The sequence below is a fragment of the Sceloporus undulatus genome, chromosome 6, assembly GCF_019175285.1.
Source record: "Sceloporus undulatus isolate JIND9_A2432 ecotype Alabama chromosome 6, SceUnd_v1.1, whole genome shotgun sequence".
NCBI classification, from domain to species: Eukaryota; Metazoa; Chordata; class Lepidosauria; order Squamata; family Phrynosomatidae; genus Sceloporus; species Sceloporus undulatus.
The window spans coordinates 61,087,996-61,105,742 of NC_056527.1; the positions used below are offsets into that span (position 1 = coordinate 61,087,996).

At 38.3% G+C, this 17,747-nt stretch overlaps 1 protein-coding gene across 2 annotated transcripts in view; it reads left to right on the forward strand.

Annotated features, from left to right (window-relative positions):
* Nucleotides 1–491: 491 nt before the first annotated feature.
* The window catches only part of AVL9 (AVL9 cell migration associated), a 28,854-nt gene continuing 11,598 nt past the window's right edge, over nucleotides 492–17,747 (forward strand). The window contains exons 1-10 of one of the 2 annotated variants that reach the window (XM_042474292.1): nucleotides 492–702; nucleotides 3,635–3,755; nucleotides 5,679–5,764; nucleotides 8,508–8,579; nucleotides 9,970–10,059; nucleotides 11,115–11,181; nucleotides 11,730–11,770; nucleotides 12,616–12,654; nucleotides 14,605–14,674; nucleotides 15,187–15,716. In XM_042474292.1, the coding sequence (XP_042330226.1) occupies nucleotides 577–702; nucleotides 3,635–3,755; nucleotides 5,679–5,764; nucleotides 8,508–8,579; nucleotides 9,970–10,059; nucleotides 11,115–11,181; nucleotides 11,730–11,770; nucleotides 12,616–12,654; nucleotides 14,605–14,674; nucleotides 15,187–15,716 (1,242 nt within the window). In that variant the 5' untranslated portion in view covers nucleotides 492–576. The remainder of the gene's footprint in view (nucleotides 703–3,634; nucleotides 3,756–5,678; nucleotides 5,765–8,507; nucleotides 8,580–9,969; nucleotides 10,060–11,114; nucleotides 11,182–11,729; nucleotides 11,771–12,615; nucleotides 12,655–14,604; nucleotides 14,675–15,186; nucleotides 15,717–17,747) is intronic. The other variant, XM_042474293.1, reaches the window with a different exon arrangement.

Consider the following 17,747-nt stretch of genomic DNA (forward strand, 5'->3'; position numbering starts at 1 on the left):
TCCTAGTCTTTGGTTGAAATAGGATACGTTTTGACACCTTTTGACACTGCCATGGAGATTGATTGATTTTGATGATTATCGATTGACTGTGTTTCTTTATTTATAGCACTGGGGAAACCTCACTGATAGGAAAGAGAAGTTTAGAGGGGGAAATAGGTTATTTTTATTTCTGGTTAGCCATATTTGACCCCCTTTGGACTGCCATGGCGCCATGCTATGGAATTCTGGGAAGTGTTTGCCGCAACAAACGACACTTCCCAGAATTCCATAGCCTGGCGCATGGCAGTCCAAAGGGTGTCAAAACGGATCCTATTGGACATCCCAGGAGTGAAGCCTTCCCTGAGGAGGCCCTAATCGAGGGTAGGCCCACTTTGGGCTACAAATGGCGCCATTGCCCTTCCTTGCGTGAGGGCAGCCTTGGCTTCACGGGCTCTACTGGCGTGCTCGGCCTCTGGGAGCATGCTCACGGGCGCTCCCTCCAACTGAGGCAGGAAGGAAGGCTGGGGGACGGAGAAGGAAGAGGAGGAGGAGGCCGGGCCCTAAACAAGGGAGGCTGGGTGGCGGCGGGGCTCCTTGATGGAGCGGAGGGGCCCAGCGCACGGCGACCTCCCCAATAAGCCCCAGAGCGGAGCTGGTCTTGGCAAAGGGCCGGTGGTGCTGCATATCGCAGTGGTCGGTTTCCATCATAAGAAGGGCTGCCAGGTGAGGAGGAGAAGGCTACCCCAAGGCTGGCCTCCTTTTACTTTATCATCATCATCATCATCATTATTATTCAGGCTGCATCCACACTGGAGACCTAACCCGGTTTGCCCCCGCTTTAACTCTTTGCCTGCCTCTTTGCTATGGAATTCTGGGAGTTGGAGTTGATCGTGGGGCATAGGAAAGGAAGGGAGCCCTACCAAACGCCAGTGGTCCCAAAAACACACACTGCAGAAATAATAACGCACTTTGAGGCCGCTTTAACCGCCCTGGCTCAATTTCTAGGGAATCCTGGGAACTGTAGTTTTGTGAGACTATTGAGCCTTCTGTGTCAGAGACAGCTCTGGTGCCACAATGAACTACAGTTCCCAGGGTTCCCTAATAGCACTGATGCTGACCTGTGGTTTTGACTGGCTTATTGCTTTGAGTCACAGAGCATTCTCTTGTTTCCTGCTACAAATATATTGCAAGTTAAGGAATGTTAGGAAAGGTTAAGGAAAGGAGAACAAGATGCTGTTTTACCAGCAAATGAAAGGTACGTTCCTTAAGTTCAAATATATTTACTATGGTCCTATACAGACAGCCAAAATAAAGCTGCTTCGAGTCACTTTGGAGGTATGGTGTTTCAATGATGATGCATCCTAAAAGTCTGCCAGCTGCACTAAAGCTGAACTCCAGTCCTTAGGGCTGGAGCATGGCTTTGGTGTGGCTTCTGGACTCTTAGGACGCATGCATCATTTAAACACCATACCTCCAAAGTGACTCGAAGCAGCTTTATTTTGGCTGTCTGTATCAGGCCTATGTGTTGCAGGACAAGGGGATGTCAGAGTCTGCAGTCCTATGCATGCTTACCTGAGATGAGAGTCAGCCTTACTGAACTGAATGAGATTTACTTCTCTGCAGACATATGTAGATTGTACTGTAAGTTTAGTATCTGTTTTAAGGCGTAGTGTTTTTCATGCTTTCTGAATAAGCGAAGTCATCTTGGAATTTGACTCAGCATAAAGATTAAAAACAAATATTTGCCACTGTTTCTTTATTTCATGGGTGAGGTCTGATTATTCATTCCATCTGGAATCAATAGGACTTGCTCCCTGGAGAAGAAGTGACTCAGTTTGTCAGCTGTCATTGCATACAGACATGGGAATACAAACATTCAGTCTGTATGTATCTCAGCTGTCAAATTCTGAGGCTGTAAACTTAACAGAAGATGCAGATTTTTAGGTTATAATTTAAAAGAAGCAAAACAAAGGCGTGATCGGATAAATGCATATTTCAGCTACCTGCCTTAAAGGTAAGGATTTGTCTGTAGAATTAACAAGGATGTGTCAAACCTGTGCTATTTTTAAAAGTGAACAATATAGAACCACATCGGTCAGCACTTTAAAGAAGATTGATACCTATGAAGATTGACAGTGATATAGATCTAGGTTCATTATTTAAGATGAAGGGATAGAAGAAAGGGGGAGAGAAAAAGGGAGTTGACTGTTATGTTATATTTGCAAATTAAGGGGAAATTTAATGGGGAAAAATTAAATAAAATAATAAATATGAAAAACATTGTAGTCCTGAAACATTTATTAGGAGTAAATCCCATTGAACTCAACACACCTTATCTATATAAACTCACTAGGGATTAAGTTGTTTGGTCACAGCTAGCCTGTTCTTTGTATTGTTGTCGTGTGCCTTCAGGTTGTTTCCAACTTATGACAACTGTAAGGCACATAATGAGTTTCTTGGCAAGATGTGTTCAGAAGGGGTTTATCTTTGCTTTCCATCTCTAACTTTTCTCCTGTTTGGTATGTAGCATCTTGCCTGATAAAGAAGGCAGTGGAGCTTCAAAAGTTTGCAACAAGCATATTGTGCGTTTCGGTTGGCCAATAAAGGTATCCCTATTCAGTGGGTTTTTGTTTGAATTTACAAAATGGCCAATGCAGCTTCCCCTTGCATGTTTCCTCTGAGGCTAAGAGAGTGTGAAACACAAGCTTATCACAGGGCTTTCTGGGGAAGTGACTCCCCCAAAGTCACCCAGTGGGTTTCCATAGCTGAGTGAGGAATCAAACCCTGATATCCAGAGTTGTAGTCGGCACTCACACTGCCTCTTGTTGAATTTATACTTTGTCTTTTTGTATTAAAAAATGTACACAGCGTAGCTTATGTAAGATCAGTATAATACAAAGATTTTTAAAATCAAGCTACAAAATACACACATCAGCAAGATTAACAACAGTTTAAAACAAACAGTACTGTACTCTTAAACAGCCGCGGACTACACAACAAAATCAAGATTCCCCAAAGGTCTGTTTAAATGCAGCTGTCTTTGAAGCAGGTAATAGTGGATGCCCAGGTAAGCTTCTCTTGGGAGGCCATTTCACTTCCTAACCACTCAGCTAAGATGTTTATCTCTTGGATGCCTGCTTGCCTAGTCTTAGAAATGGTGGAATCTGAAGGGGAGAGACCTCAATGAGAAAGGGGGGGGGGGGGGGGGGTCCTTGAGAGATTGTGATCTCAAATTGTTTGGGGCTATGGCTTCCAACTTTGTCTTTCACAAAGCACCATGGAAATAAGTGGTACTAAACATATGAGTGATAACAATACATTTTAAGCAACCTTTGAAGATCACTTCATTGTGTACAGTCTGAAGATTGTTGCCCTCCTCTTTCCTTTCTTTGGATGATCTTTCCTAACCCCTATTTTCACTCTAGTCCTTTGCCCTCTATTTTAATGTTGTAAGCCATCCCAGTTGCGTTATGCAGAGGGGCGGTTATAAATATTATTATTATCATTATTATTTGCTATCTGGGATTTTCTGTATATTCCAAGGAACAGTGAAACTGCTTACCCATCTTAACACATTTGAAATGGATGACAGGTTGCTTGATTTGGCGGATCACTCTTGTATTCTAATGAAATAATTCAAACATCATGTTTGCAGGTTGAGTTCTCCTATCCTCCACTAATCCCAGGAGAAGGCCACGACAGTCACAGTTTGCCAGAAGAATGGAAATACTTGCCTTTCCTTGCATTGCCAGATGGTGCTCACAACTATCAAGAAGGTAAGAAGCCACCTATGATGGGCTTACCCAGTACTGTAGGTATCTGTGAGCATGTCTAACAAATATGGAATGTTGGTGAATAATTAGGGCTTCTTGAGAACAAAGAAATGTTACTTTAGTTGCTTGGGTACCAGTAAAGTCAGGGTTCAAAAATATACTCTTGGTGATGGGGCTGTGTGCTCATCAACATTGTAGTATGTGTAGGGTTAATCCTTCCCTCTCCACCCACAATCCTGATCAAAATCTCCCCCCTCCATTTTTTAAAAACTTATCTGGTCTTTATGTCTTCAGGGGGAAAAAGCTCTCTTTGGCCTGTTACAGACGGCCAAAATAAAGCTGCATCGGGTCTCCTTGGAGATATGCTGTTTAAATGATGCATGCACCCTAAGAATCCAGAAGCTGCACCAAAGCTGCACTCCAGTGCTTAGGAATGGAGTGTGGCTTTGGTGCGACCTCCGGACTCTTAGGACCCATGCATCATTTAAATAGCATACCTCCAAAGAGACCCGAAGCAGCTTTATTTTGGCAGGCCTTTGACTCCATTCCAAGCCTTTTTTCTAATTGGTATGCTGATTGGATCAGAAGCTGATTGGCATTCTGGGAGCAGAGGAGGAGTTTAACTTAGAAAACCAGGAGTTGCTACTAACTGTGCAGTTTAATTCAATCTTTATCTTTCTTTCCTTTTTTCCTAAACAAACCAAATTTCTAATCCTTGAGATGCAACGATTCTTTGTAGCAAAATAAATGAGGCAAAATTTCAATTGCAGGCAAATTTGCTCCAGGAGAATACTTGCTGACCATTCTGTTACTGCAGTAACAGCCCATCAGTCACTAACAACTAGTTTATAGTGGTTTTTTTGGGTGCTGGGAAAAGTACTTGTTGCAAAGCTCTTATAACCACAGAGCCATCAGGCCTATTCTGTTGGAAGCATTATCCTGGGCATTGTGCCTTTGCTTTATTAGTGGGAGGTACATGGCTGCTATCAGACTGTTAGGAAGTGAGAAAACTAGTTGAAATGGCAGATGCTGGTGAGAGTCTTTGCCACTAATGAGCTTTAGTAGCTCCATTTGGTTGGAGAATAAAATGACATGTGTCTTACAGTGTATTCTGGGCTCTCAAAACCAGCCTCTGTTATGGCAGAGGACACTCTCCCATTTCCTGTGTTGAAAGAAGATTCAGCTTCCATCCAATCAGCTTCTATATGGACTGGAGAAGAAGTGCTATTTTGTCCTTCACCTCAGATGGCAAAATGTGGTGGGCTGACTCTGGTTGCAGAGTTGTTCTTGGGGAGCAAGTACTTCCTTTGTGGAAGGCTGCAGATGAGGCAATTTATTTGATGTTCTCTGTTAGTAATACTGATGATTCTGCTAAAGTTTATTTTGGGTTTGAGAGCTTTGCTGTTAATTGACTACTGTATCAGGGGCTGACAGGCAAGAGGAGAGGTTCTTGCAGTTGTAGCTTCTACTGACAGCTGAGAAGAGGCATTTGTGGTGCTGAATTTCACATATGGATTGAACTGCCGGTTCTTGCTCAGCTGATCTATAGGGAACTTGAATGGAATAGAGAATAATGGCTGAAAGTGAGGAAACTCTTCAGAGGGAGAAAAACAACAACACTTCACCCTCTTTGTTTGAAGTTTTTTCTCATCATCGCAATAGAAAAATCCAGTGGTGGTTAAGTAAATTACTATTTTTTCCTTAAAGCAGTAGGACAGATTTAGCAGACCCTGCATGTTTATGCAGGGTTTCCTACTATATAGCCCTTATCTCCTGGTGCTATATGGTATCCCACACCATTTGTGTGTTAAATTAATTAGCAAATTGTCCATTAGGGTGATACTGAAAAGGATATCCAATAGAAACATCAAACCTTGATGTGATACTTTGTTAGTGTGTCTTACCAAAACCTATCTTCTCTTTCAGACACTGTGTTTTTCCATTTGCCCCCAAGAAGTGGAGATCGAAACACAGTATATGGTGTCTCGTGCTATAGGCAGATTGAAGCTAAGGTACTTGTGTAAAACCCAAAAACAAAATAAAGGAGCTAGGGTTTTGAATGGTCTTTTTGAATAAAAAAGTACAGGAATACTGTATTAAAAATGCACATAACTTAAAAAGTCAGTAACAAGAATCAGTATAAGCCTAAGGGTACTTAAAGACTAGAATGTCTGAGCCTTGGTCTGCTGAAATGCTGGGAATGAGATTCTCCTTTTGTGCAGTGTACAAAATTTTCTGAAGATCTTCATTATAGAGAGTGTGTGACCTTTAAAAGTCTCAAAGCATGTCCTAGATTCAACATGAAACTAACAGAGCAAAAAATTCTGCTTAATTGTACTTAATTGTTTAACTTACGCAAGTGCTAGCATGGGAGAAATGAACAAACAGTATATTTGTTGTACAATGAAGAGCTGCCCTGCATCTCTCCCTTGCACTAACTGTTCAGATCCATTTCTGTCAGCACAAAGATGTTGTGGGATTGATCTTTCATTTTTCCTAACAAACAGTTTCTCTTCTTTAAAAAATACTTTTTCTTTAAAGAATAAAAAAAATTACAAAAAGCTTGCACAGCATAGGGAGTTGAAACAAAAGAAAAATGGAAATGTCTTTGACCAGTTTTTGGCAATTATTTCATTACATAGAGACTTCTGAATGCCTTCATGTAGAAACATTACATGAGAATCTAGCCAAATGATTTAAAAAGGGTCTTGGGATCATTATGAATGGAACTAGAGAAAGAAGCCAATGTACTGTTTGTGTAGTTACTTGATATCATTTCCCACAAAATGGTAAGCCATGATGGACATTATTACACTTTAGTATTAGTTATGCTGCTTAATTGCTTCTGCTTAGGTCCTTCTGCAGATGGGAATAACTGACAAAGTAGAAATTTATTAGGGTGCAGAAGCCTTGCTTACGTCTCTTGGTTTGTTTCTTCTCTAGAAAAGTATGATTTGAAGTTGCCCATTGGAGCCAGACTTTGCTAAAGGAGAGAAAAACCTAGATTTACATTTGGAAATAATGCTAAACTTTCCCATGCTAATTCCAAGCTAGACACTACATGTCTAGTGACTCTAGATATTCTTGCCCTCAGGGGTACAAACATGAGAGGTTGTAGGGTGCGTTTCAAGATCCTATTTACCAATGGGCCAGAGCTATCAGCAATTTTGAATTATGGTTATGCAGGAATCCACATTATTCACAAGGTTTTAAATCCAGCTGTGAATATATTATATCTATCAAATAGCATTTAGTTTGCAACATACTACTTAAATTGTTTATTTTCATAGCCATAAATTGTGATGTACACTTTTGTTCCAATACTGGATAATGAATACCTTTGTTTACATAAATCTCAAAACCTGACAGAATAATTTATTTAGCTTCACATTTGAATGATCAGTTGAATGAAGCAAATGGGAATTTCCCCTAAATATTAGCTATTGGTTCAGCCTCAGTGAGTTCTGATGGAAGGTGACTAAAGGCCACTGATCCTAGGATGTTGTTTTCCCATTTTAAATTACAATTTAACATTTTGAACTTGGGCATTCCCATAGCCACCTAGCATTGTCACAAGGAGCAATTTAATTTTTTTCTCTTCTTTATAATTATCCAGTTAAGCATTATGTCAATTCCTATATTATGGTTTCAAGTTGGCTTCTTTCAACAAACCATGCTTAAGGTGAACAACAACTTGTCAAGGTTTGGATGGCACAACAAACTGCAGTTAATAAAAAATGGACACAAAATCTCCCAAACTCCTCATAGAAAAAGAATTGGGAGCATTTGAGAATAAGGTTTACATACTTGTACAGTAATAGTGAATTAAAATTTAATGTTGCAGTATTTTTTTAAAAATGAAATAGTGACTGATCAGTTCAATTCAGTGATCTTTTAAAAGTTTTGATCAATTTAAGAGGTGTTTCCAATAAGAAGCACCTGTATTACAATCTTAATTTTTACGTAATATAAGTACATACAAGAATTATATGTAGTAGGAACAGTCACACTGGAGTTTATGAATGGTGTTTGCTCTCACATTCTCTTAAATGGAGAAAGTCTGGTTTATCCTTTGAAACGAATGTGTTTATTCATTTGTAGACTTTTGCGAATTTAATAAATCAATTTAAAGTGAATGTGATTACTGGAGTTTCCAGAAAGGGATACTGTATGGAAACTATTTATATATTTATTTATTGTTTAATCATGCTGAAACGATCATAGAGCAAGGGAGAACTCTTATTTTTGTATGGTCTTCAGAACTAAAATTGAGGATGGTATTATAAGTACTTTAGCATAGGAAGATCTTGGGGTGTCCACTATTTTGTAATAAAGGATTGGAAATATTAGTAATTAATGCCGTAATGAAAAGATTGAATAACAAAATAATTTTTTTTAATGATACAGCAATGTTAAAAAGGGTAGAATTGGATCCAGTGGATTGGATTATTGTTATTGCATTCAAGTATTTCCTTGAGTTGAAATGTTTTTCATGCTGTCTTTTCCTGATGGACCTCTCCTTTCCCTTTTACTGTCCTTTTCTTTCCTCCATAATGCATCATGTCTTTGATCAGAATAATGGCCTGCAGGCACAGTCTGTTCTGCTTTTATTTTTTTGTAGTGTGCCTTGTTTATAAATAAGGGGCCTCTTTTAGGCGAAAACATTTAGAATGAATGTTTTATTTTTCAGTAAAGGTGCATAAAAATATGGTAAAAGCTTATTTTGGTCTCCTTTCCCCACATTCTTTTTTTAAGGCATTGAAAGTACGGCAAGCAGATATTACCCGAGAAACAGTACAGAAAAGTGTTTGTGTTCTATGTCAGCTGGTAAGTGATAGTAACATTTTTGGAAACAACTTTTTCTTATGTTTGAAAAGCTGCCTAAGCACTGAAATCTCAGACAAAAGCATCCTTTCAGAATCGTACTTCTGTTAAATGGGAAAAAGTTGTTTGTAAACTATTAATATGTTGTGTTCTATCAGTGTGCCACATAACGCACACACATACACACAGCTTTGTGTACTGATTGAAATAGGGCGCATAACAGTTCTGATGTTCAAGGCATAAAATAGCTAAAATTTCCATCACTGAACTCGTATGAAAGACTAGAGAGTGGCCTTCTCAGCTCCTATACCATACCTTGATAACAGTTCTAAGTAAAAGAAATATATACGTTGGGCCATGTTAATATTAGGAAGGAGGTCTTTCCCAACAAATGCCTCTAATGTAATAGCCATCAGATGTGAGCTCTTCTGCATATAGGGATCCAATAACTGTTTTTAGGGTATGGGGCTCAACATTGGCAGGTTGGTTGATTTTAATTTTGCCTACTTGCAGGGAGAGGACAAATTACTTTTCCTGTCCATTATCTTTGAAACACTTTTGTACATATAAGACTCGTATGGGCAAAGCAGGCTGGCCAAAAGGAGCAGCCACAGACCACAACAACCACACAGACTGCTCTCAAAATGGGCTGCCGCCACCACCACAATCCCAAATGGCACACTGGCAGGAGCAGCTTTGTGCTCCTCCTTTTTGTGCCGGCTTTTCCCGGCTCAGCATGCTCTCTGTGTAGCTTCCAGCCACTTTGGGGTGTGTGTCATCTTATTCTTAGAAGGGCTCAAAATGAGTAGGTATCTTTTAAATTGCTCATTGCTTGATCATTTAGTACACTTTCAATTCATAATTTGTGCAGGGACTGCACTATACGGAAGTATTAATGGTCTAGTTTTGTCAGATCGTTTGTGGGGGGGGGTCTCAAGCTGGAGTTCAAGTCTGCATCAGGATGAGTATGAACCTTGTGTGATAAATTAGGGGAAATGAATGAGTAACAAGAGAAGGGTACTCCAAAGTCAGCCAGTGAATGTTATGGGTGAATCAGGATGTGAAGCTGAGTTAACATTACACTAAATGGAGCAAGTAGCACTACTTTGTATTTACTGTTGTATTCTTCAAGACTTCGAAGAATAGTGCCCTACTAAAAAAACCTGTAAACTGTGTGGCCGAATAGAAACCAGGTCTCTTTTTGAAACCAGGATGCTGTTAAACAGAATGTCTGACTTAATCATTTTTTATAAATGGGCTGTTACCTAACATATGTTTTGGGGAAATATGAATAGTTATTAGGGATAATGAACACTCACCTATACTAAAAGGATATCTGCTGTTTAGGACTACTTGCCTTTCTTGAAGTAACCTAGTATGTTTTTCTTGCAAGCCTCTATATGGGCTACTCCAGGCTAAACTACAACTCATTACACATGCCTATTTTGAAGAAAAAGACTTCTCACAGATTTCAATTCTTAAGGTACAGTTTTAATATACTAAACGTTTACAGATAACCTGAGCTAAGATTAAGTTAATACTTAGTAATTGCAAGTGTCGTATAAATGACAGAGGATCTGCATTATTGGTTTGATTGCTAAATATCAACATAGTTAAACTTATTCTTCCTGTATTTATTGTCAACTCTGACTGCCAGCTGCTCTCCAGGGTTTCAGACAGAATCCTTTTTTATTGGGTCATCTCCCATCCAAGTAATGACAAAGTCTAACCCTGCTTAGCTTCTGAAATCAGAAGTGATCAGAAAGGTACAGAGTGGTATAGTAGGCAGAGGAGAAAATACACTTATTAAAACCCATGGTCAGAACAGAAGGAAAGAATTATAGCTCAGAGAGAATAGTGGTTTTCATCAGCACTCCTCAAAATCTTCTCTGCAGGGTTGAAAGACTCTCCAGCATAGTGTGTGAGGTGGCATTGCAGTGTGCATGGGGAAAGAGGAATTAGCAAAAACATGCTGCCTTGCTTCTTTCCTCTAGCAGGGATCCTTCACTGGATCCTAGTTCATTCAGATTAATGTCTTTCCTTTTGGAGAAGGGCAACTCTGAATCCAACCCAGTAAAGACAACACTGAGTTAAGTGGCCAGATAATTTGAGTATAAGGCAACTTCCTGTCTTCATAGAATGAACCAGGAAACTAATTCTGCAAGGTTAAGGTTTTCTTTTCTCTTTCTCAAATAGTCTTTTTCCCCATGGTTCATTGCAAACTGCTTTTGAAGCAAAATGGTTTTCAACAGCTATTTGTGGTGTAGCATGGACACACCAACTGAGAACTCCTACTAGGAGTGTGAAGGCCCTGGTTATACCTCAAGTAGCTCTTTGGATCCCAGCCCATGTCTATAGGAATCTGTTTGATAAGTGCCCATTGCTTTTAGTTACTCATTTCAAAATACTGCCCAAGCTCTTAGTAACAGTATTTCAACATATCTTTGCTATATAAAGTAGACAAGATTTTTCATTTTCTTTCTGGTAGGTGCAACAAAGTGCTGTTAATGCTTTAAAATTATATGACTTTTTTTAAAGGAACTTTATGAACACATGAATAGCTCACTGGGAGGAAGTTCATTAGAAGGATCACAAGTTTATCTCGGTAAGTAACACTGACTAAACAACTTAAAATTGTTTCATTTTCCCTTACTTAAGTACAATAATACATATAAAATCTTACACCAACCTGATTTGCCTCAGTAATTTATTATTATGATTACCTCTCCCTTCAGTCAGGGGTATAGGAAATTACATGGCCATAAAAACCCCGAAGTTTTCTTCTTTTATGTAGGATTTATGGCATTTCACTTGGTCATTGAGGTGAGTAGCTTGGCTGGTTTCTCAAAACAGTGTTTATCGAGAAACAAAGGCTGGACTATTAAGGGTGTATTAATAGAAACAGCTGAACAGGTCATGCAAGTTTCCTGCCTACTGTTCTTATCCCTTTGTGGGGAAAAGCAACTGTCATTGGTGGTTACAATCATGCTTGCAGTCACTGAACCAATTCTTGGGCATTTTCCAGTGCAAATACTTTGTCCTAAATACTATAAAAATACTTTGAAATTTTTTTAATCCTACTGCCAACTTATTTATTCCCAAGTATAATAATGAGATCATGGCAAACATCTGTTTTGCTCTCCATAATTTTAGGTCTATCTCCACGTGATCTTGTCTTGCAGTTTAGACACAAGGTATGTTGTAAATCTGTGTAACGTGTACATCTAATATATTGGGCTTGTGGCTTTCACTATATTAAAAACACTTTTAAAGATTTAAGATGCAGCCTGTTTTTAAAGCATGTACAGTCTTTTCATAGTTAAAGGCTATCCTGTACATTCCTTTAGGTAGCAAGGAGGCCTGAGTTTTATTATTCTTCCTCCCCTTTCATTCCTTCATATGACTGCACTAGCTATACTACATGTGAAGGGGAAACAACTAATATTCCATATTCTTGTTTGCTGTTTCCATCCATAACATAATGAGTATGAACACCTAAATGGTTGAAAGGAACAGTATGAAAACCAGTCTTTAATGTATGTGCCTTGGATATCTACTTAAATTAACTTTGCTGATTAGAAATTGGTTTCAATGCTAAATTCAGAGTTCTAATTTGTGGATTTTTAAAAGAAATCTACATGATCTCCAAAGCAAGTAATAACTGGCTTTGATAGTGGGATCAACTAAGAGATGTTTAAAGCTAAACATGCATCCACTTCGGTGTGTATTAAAGATTTGGGCCAAGTGTGTGGATTGTTTGGCTTTGATGTTGTTGAACTACAAATCCCAGCATCCTCTTTATAATTTATTTCTTTATAGAAAAATATATGCTATTATAAACTGCCTTAGTATTGTATCTTTTAACAGTTTAATATTGTAATAGAAAAAAACAGTTACAAAGATAATAAATAAATACATGTATTTCTGTAATTATGTGAATCTTTATGGTGCATTTATACAATACTAAATGGGAATTGTTCAGTGAAAGTTTATGGTCATTCTATTGTTGTTTGACAATCTGTATATCTGTTATTTGAAGGTCTTGATTCTTTTTAAGCTGATTCTTCTAGAGAAAAAGGTAAAATATTTCTGATTCCACAAAGCTGCTTAAAAAATTTAAAACAGACATGCTAAACTGAGTAGCTTAATTTGAAACATATTGAAGAACTATGGATAGATAATGTGTACAATCCTACACAAGCAGTGAGCTAATTTGTAATGGTATCTGTTCTGTTTGCCTGTTTTTAATGTTTCTTTTGCAGTAGCTGCCAAGGCAAAGGTAAACAGATCTTGCTGATGATATGGTGTGGTTGTATATACACAGATGTCTCTGAAACCCTACACATGATCCTTGATTAGAAAACATTCAATATGTCTGCTGTAGAGAGTGACTGCCAGGAACAGAAAATACAAAGCTGTACAAGTGAATATAGGAAAGAGAACAAGAAACACACCAAAATGAGGCAATACCTGAGCTTGATTAATCAAAGTCAAGGCATATTCTATAGAAAGGCTCTGCAGCCATGGATTACACTCTGCAATTTAATCTCTTTGGGTTTATATTGTCACAGTAATTGAGTTTATTAAAAAATGAATGGTGAAAAGATCAAGTATGGCATGCTTGTATACCATGTTTGTAAAAGGTGATCAGTCTGAACGTTTTACAGATCAAAACATATAAAAGTGAGATGTTTAGAAGAAATACTGTAGTTAGTTCATACTTGCCCATCTAATTCTGAAGCATGGGAACCTACTGGAGTGTTTTCTCAAACCCAAGAGGGTTGAATCCCAAATGGTTTACTTCCTATTTCAGCAAGCCCTGGAAGAGATAATATATCCTCTACTTCCAGCATCAGTTTTTGGTTGAGGGCACGGAGACCACCAAAACCAGCTTAGTCCTCAGATGTTGCAAAAGAAGAGAGGGATAAAAATCTCTCATGAGATAAATGACCGCATGAATATCATATTACATTATATCTCAACTAAGAGATATGGGCAGAGACATAGACCTGTGTACAACACAGAAATAATTACAGTGGTGCCTCGGGTTACGAAATTAATTCGTAACGCAGCCGCTTTCGTAACCCGAAAAGCCTTCGTAAGCCGAATTGCCATAGGCGCTAATGGGGAAAAGCCGCGATTCCGTGCGAAAAAGCCGAAAAAAGCACCAAAAGTTTTTTCGTAACCCGAAAAAACATTCGTAACCTGGGTATTTCGTATCCCGAGGTACCACTGTACAGCCTGGATTACAAAGTACTCTGTTCACTCCTGAGCTTTGCATATAGATTCATTGCATTTATTGCTGGCCATTCCGTCAGTGAACTCCATGCTCTCTCAGATACATGGCTCTTTCCCTTTCCATTTTATGCTTGTTACAATCCTGAGATAAATCAGACTGAAAGGGAAAATATATAGCCATGTTAGTCTGTAGAATCAATATGTAGAGAGATCTTGTAACACCTTTGAGATTAACTGAAAGACTAAGGGGCGAAACAGACTGCCCAAAAATGCTGGACTTGGCAGCTGTGTGCCTGCGGACCTAGTCTGGCTATTTGCTGGTGCGAAAAGAAGAAGCAGAAAGCTGCTTTCTTTTTTGAGCCGGTATAAAGTCAGTTTTTCTGCTGTTGCCGCACCTTTATTGCGCTCCTGTGGCATGTGGCAGCTAAATGCTGGCTGCCACAAAGCAGTTGCCATGTAAATGGGTGGGAGGTGTGACACAGGCTTCTGGCCAGCTTGGGGGCATGTGTCATTTTAGTCTCAGAGATGCTACAAGATCTCTCTACATACTGAAAGAGAAAAGAGTGCCTGGCCCACTGTCAGCCGGTGAGTATAATGGCTTAGCAGGACTAGAACCTGGATCACCCAAGCACCAGTCTAACCTAACAACTAAATTTCATACATGTATATTAAAGTAATGTTTTTCATTGATTCTATCAGATTAGGTGTAATGGATTGGCGGTCTTGAGGTTTAGTGCTTTTTGCTTCTTTTTTACCACAAAATTTATAATTTTCTTTTTCCTCATTTCAGGTTCTCTTTTATATCTCTCCAGTGAACAGGCTTGTGGGAGCACTTATGACTGTCTTATCACTCTTTCCTGGTAATTAAGTGTTTTAAGTTTATTAACTTAAAATATTTATTATACTAATAATAAATATGATGCAACTGATCAACCTTAATGACAAATACTGAATGGACTAATTACTCATATGAACTCATACCAATAGCCAACACAGGAGATTCATATCACTAATGGAGTTAATTGTCCATTAGCTTGAATGGTATTAAACAAATGTGTGATATACGTCTGTCAACAGTTGTTAGCCATGATGCTTAAGTGTCTATATGTAAAACCAGTTTTCTCTGGAATACTGGCTGTGAAGGAAAGCAGTGTGAGGAGAGCTATTGTTTCTATGCCCTTGTTTGTGTAAATCTTGTTCCAGAAAAAATGGACATTTTTGGAATTTTTTTTTTAAAAAAAATCAATATTATCACTTCTTACTTCAGAAAAATAAAATGTGATTTAACATCAGATTGTCATATTTGGCATATTAAAACCCATTTTATTTAGAAAACAGTTTTAAATTACACTGAAATTCTTATGATTTTTAGGTATGATAGAGCATGGTCTTACTGACTGCTCACAGTACCGACCAAGAAAGAGCATAACAGAGGATGTTTCCCCTCTCCCGGATAATTATGTTTCCCTGTCTTCTGTGGCACTTTCACATACAAAACTTGGAATGACAGAGGAACAGCAGACTATGTCTGGAAACCAAAAAGGAGGTCCTCAGAAAGTGGATGTTCCTTTATTCCAGGCTGAGGAGCATCTCCCTGAAACACAGGCCTCCAAGGACACTGGGCAGCATTTGAAACTTCCATTCCACACTTCGCCAGAATCCTCTGAAAGTGACTGGGAAACCTTAGACCCTAGTGTTCTAGAGGATCCCATTTTGAAAGAAGGGGAACATGAAATCACTGCAGGACAGACTGAAATCCTTCCAAAAGAATCTGCAGTCTCTGAAACCATTCCAATTACTGTTCAGCCTCAGCCTAATGCAGGCCATGCAGTGCTTGTTCCTGGACTTATATCTGGTTTGGAGGAGGACCAGTATGGCATGCCATTAGCTGTTTTCACCAAGGTAAGTCACCTAGCAACAAGTAAGAAAGTTATCAAAATTTTAAGGCCTCTCTTTCAAAGCTGAGGAGTCATACCCTCAAATCTTGGTTTTGGATAGTTAATCTCATGGATCCAGATACACGTGAGGAAGAAATGACCCAGAGGTTACATGTGTCTCTTTGTATACATTAAGCAGCCCCGTTGACAATGGTAATGATGTCCAGCTTCTGGAAATAATTTGGGCAACTCGAACTCAGAAGGACTTTTGGGAGCTAAACCACTTTCAATCCCAATCTAGGCAGGGGTGGGGAGTTATGAGAGGAGGAGGAGGAGGAGGAAGAGGAGGAGGATAAGTAATACCACAACCATTGTTAGAGATAATGTCAGAGAAAAACAAAAAGGAATGAGACAAATAAATGAATTTCCCACAGTCCCTTTGCTAAGGACAGAGGATGCATGTATGTTTCCACTGGATAGATGTAGTGAACACAATCTCTGACCTTACTAAATCTTATACCAAGGGTGTTTCAAAAGCACAGGGCTGGTTGTCAGGTAGAGAGACTTAGCAATAGCTCTGGAATCTGTCTTAGTACCTCATACCATGTATGAAACACTAATTTAAGTTCTGCTAAGATTTATATTGTCAACATACAATTGACAACATAATTGCCAATTGTTCAGTTGACAATAGGGTCACGTACTTGAGAAATGATGAGTCTCTGGAACATTAGGATCTCTTCCTGACAACTATGGCTAATTCCAATTCATAGTTTAAACCCTCGTTATCTATCGTAGTAGCTTTCACAAGCCAAAAATGTCAAGCAGCTGGTTTGTCTGTATATTTGATCAAAGTTGGTTAATAATTTGGGTCAGAGGTGGTTAAATAATGCTGGTTAATAATTTTGGTAGTCTGAACAACTAAACATGACAAGCAACTACTCAGTGTTCACAGTATGGTGTAATGGTGGAGCTACTGCCTTTAATTAATTCTTTACAGATTAATTGACACAGTGTCTAAGCTTAAATATTGCTTTTTTTACACCCTATATATATATGCAACTTTTGAAGTAAATTCATTTTTATAGCAGTTGGAAATGATTCCAGGTCACTGATCCTGTTTATAATTTAAAACAATTATGCCTTCAATGCAGACTTTAAAATCAGTGTACAATTTACATAAAAGCACTTTGTTCAAAGACTTCTTTAAAATAGTAAAGTTTCCTGGAAAATACTGGCATAATGAATGGCATAAGAACAAAAACATTGTAAAGTGCCAAGCAAATGGTTTTGTTTCCTGTAATCTTAGTTTTGTTAAACTCTAACTGCAAAACCTGATGGCAATTTTTCTCAGAGTAAGTTTATACATTTCATTACATAGGGTAAAATTATGCCATGGGAGTGACTTCCCGTAATTCCTCACATTTAAAATCACTTTCATCTCAACTGTCATCATGGTGACTTCAAGGGAATTCTCTACAGAAGAATATTCTACATCTTAAATCTCAATGTTACTTTGTAGGGGGCATTTCTGCATTTGCAAAACAGGGAAGATTTTCACGACGCCATATTTCCTGTGCAAGCTCATAATTAAGATAATCTTCTTCTAATTCTAATTTTTAATATTATTATTCATTTATTTATATTGTGCCATCGATGTACATGCACTTTACAAATAAAACATCTAAAAACTATAGGTCCTGCCAAAAGTGTACAATCTAAAATTTATGCACACAAACAGAGAGAAAGAAGGAATTTTAAAAAATATAAAACTATGCAATTGTAAAACAAATTACTCAGAGAAAATACAAAAAAAATGCAATATTAAATAAATCAAACTTACAAATACAGATGATCAAAATACACAAGATTATAAAACAATATTAAACTAAAATCCCAAAAGCTTTGGAAAACAAGAAATGTTAAAACTGAAATTTAAAAATAATGAGGAAAGGAATAGTTCACAAATGTTCAGGGAGGCAATTCCAAGAGTATGGCGCAACGAATCAAAAAAGGACCAAGTTCAGCCAAGGAAGAGGAAATCCTTGTTTGGTGA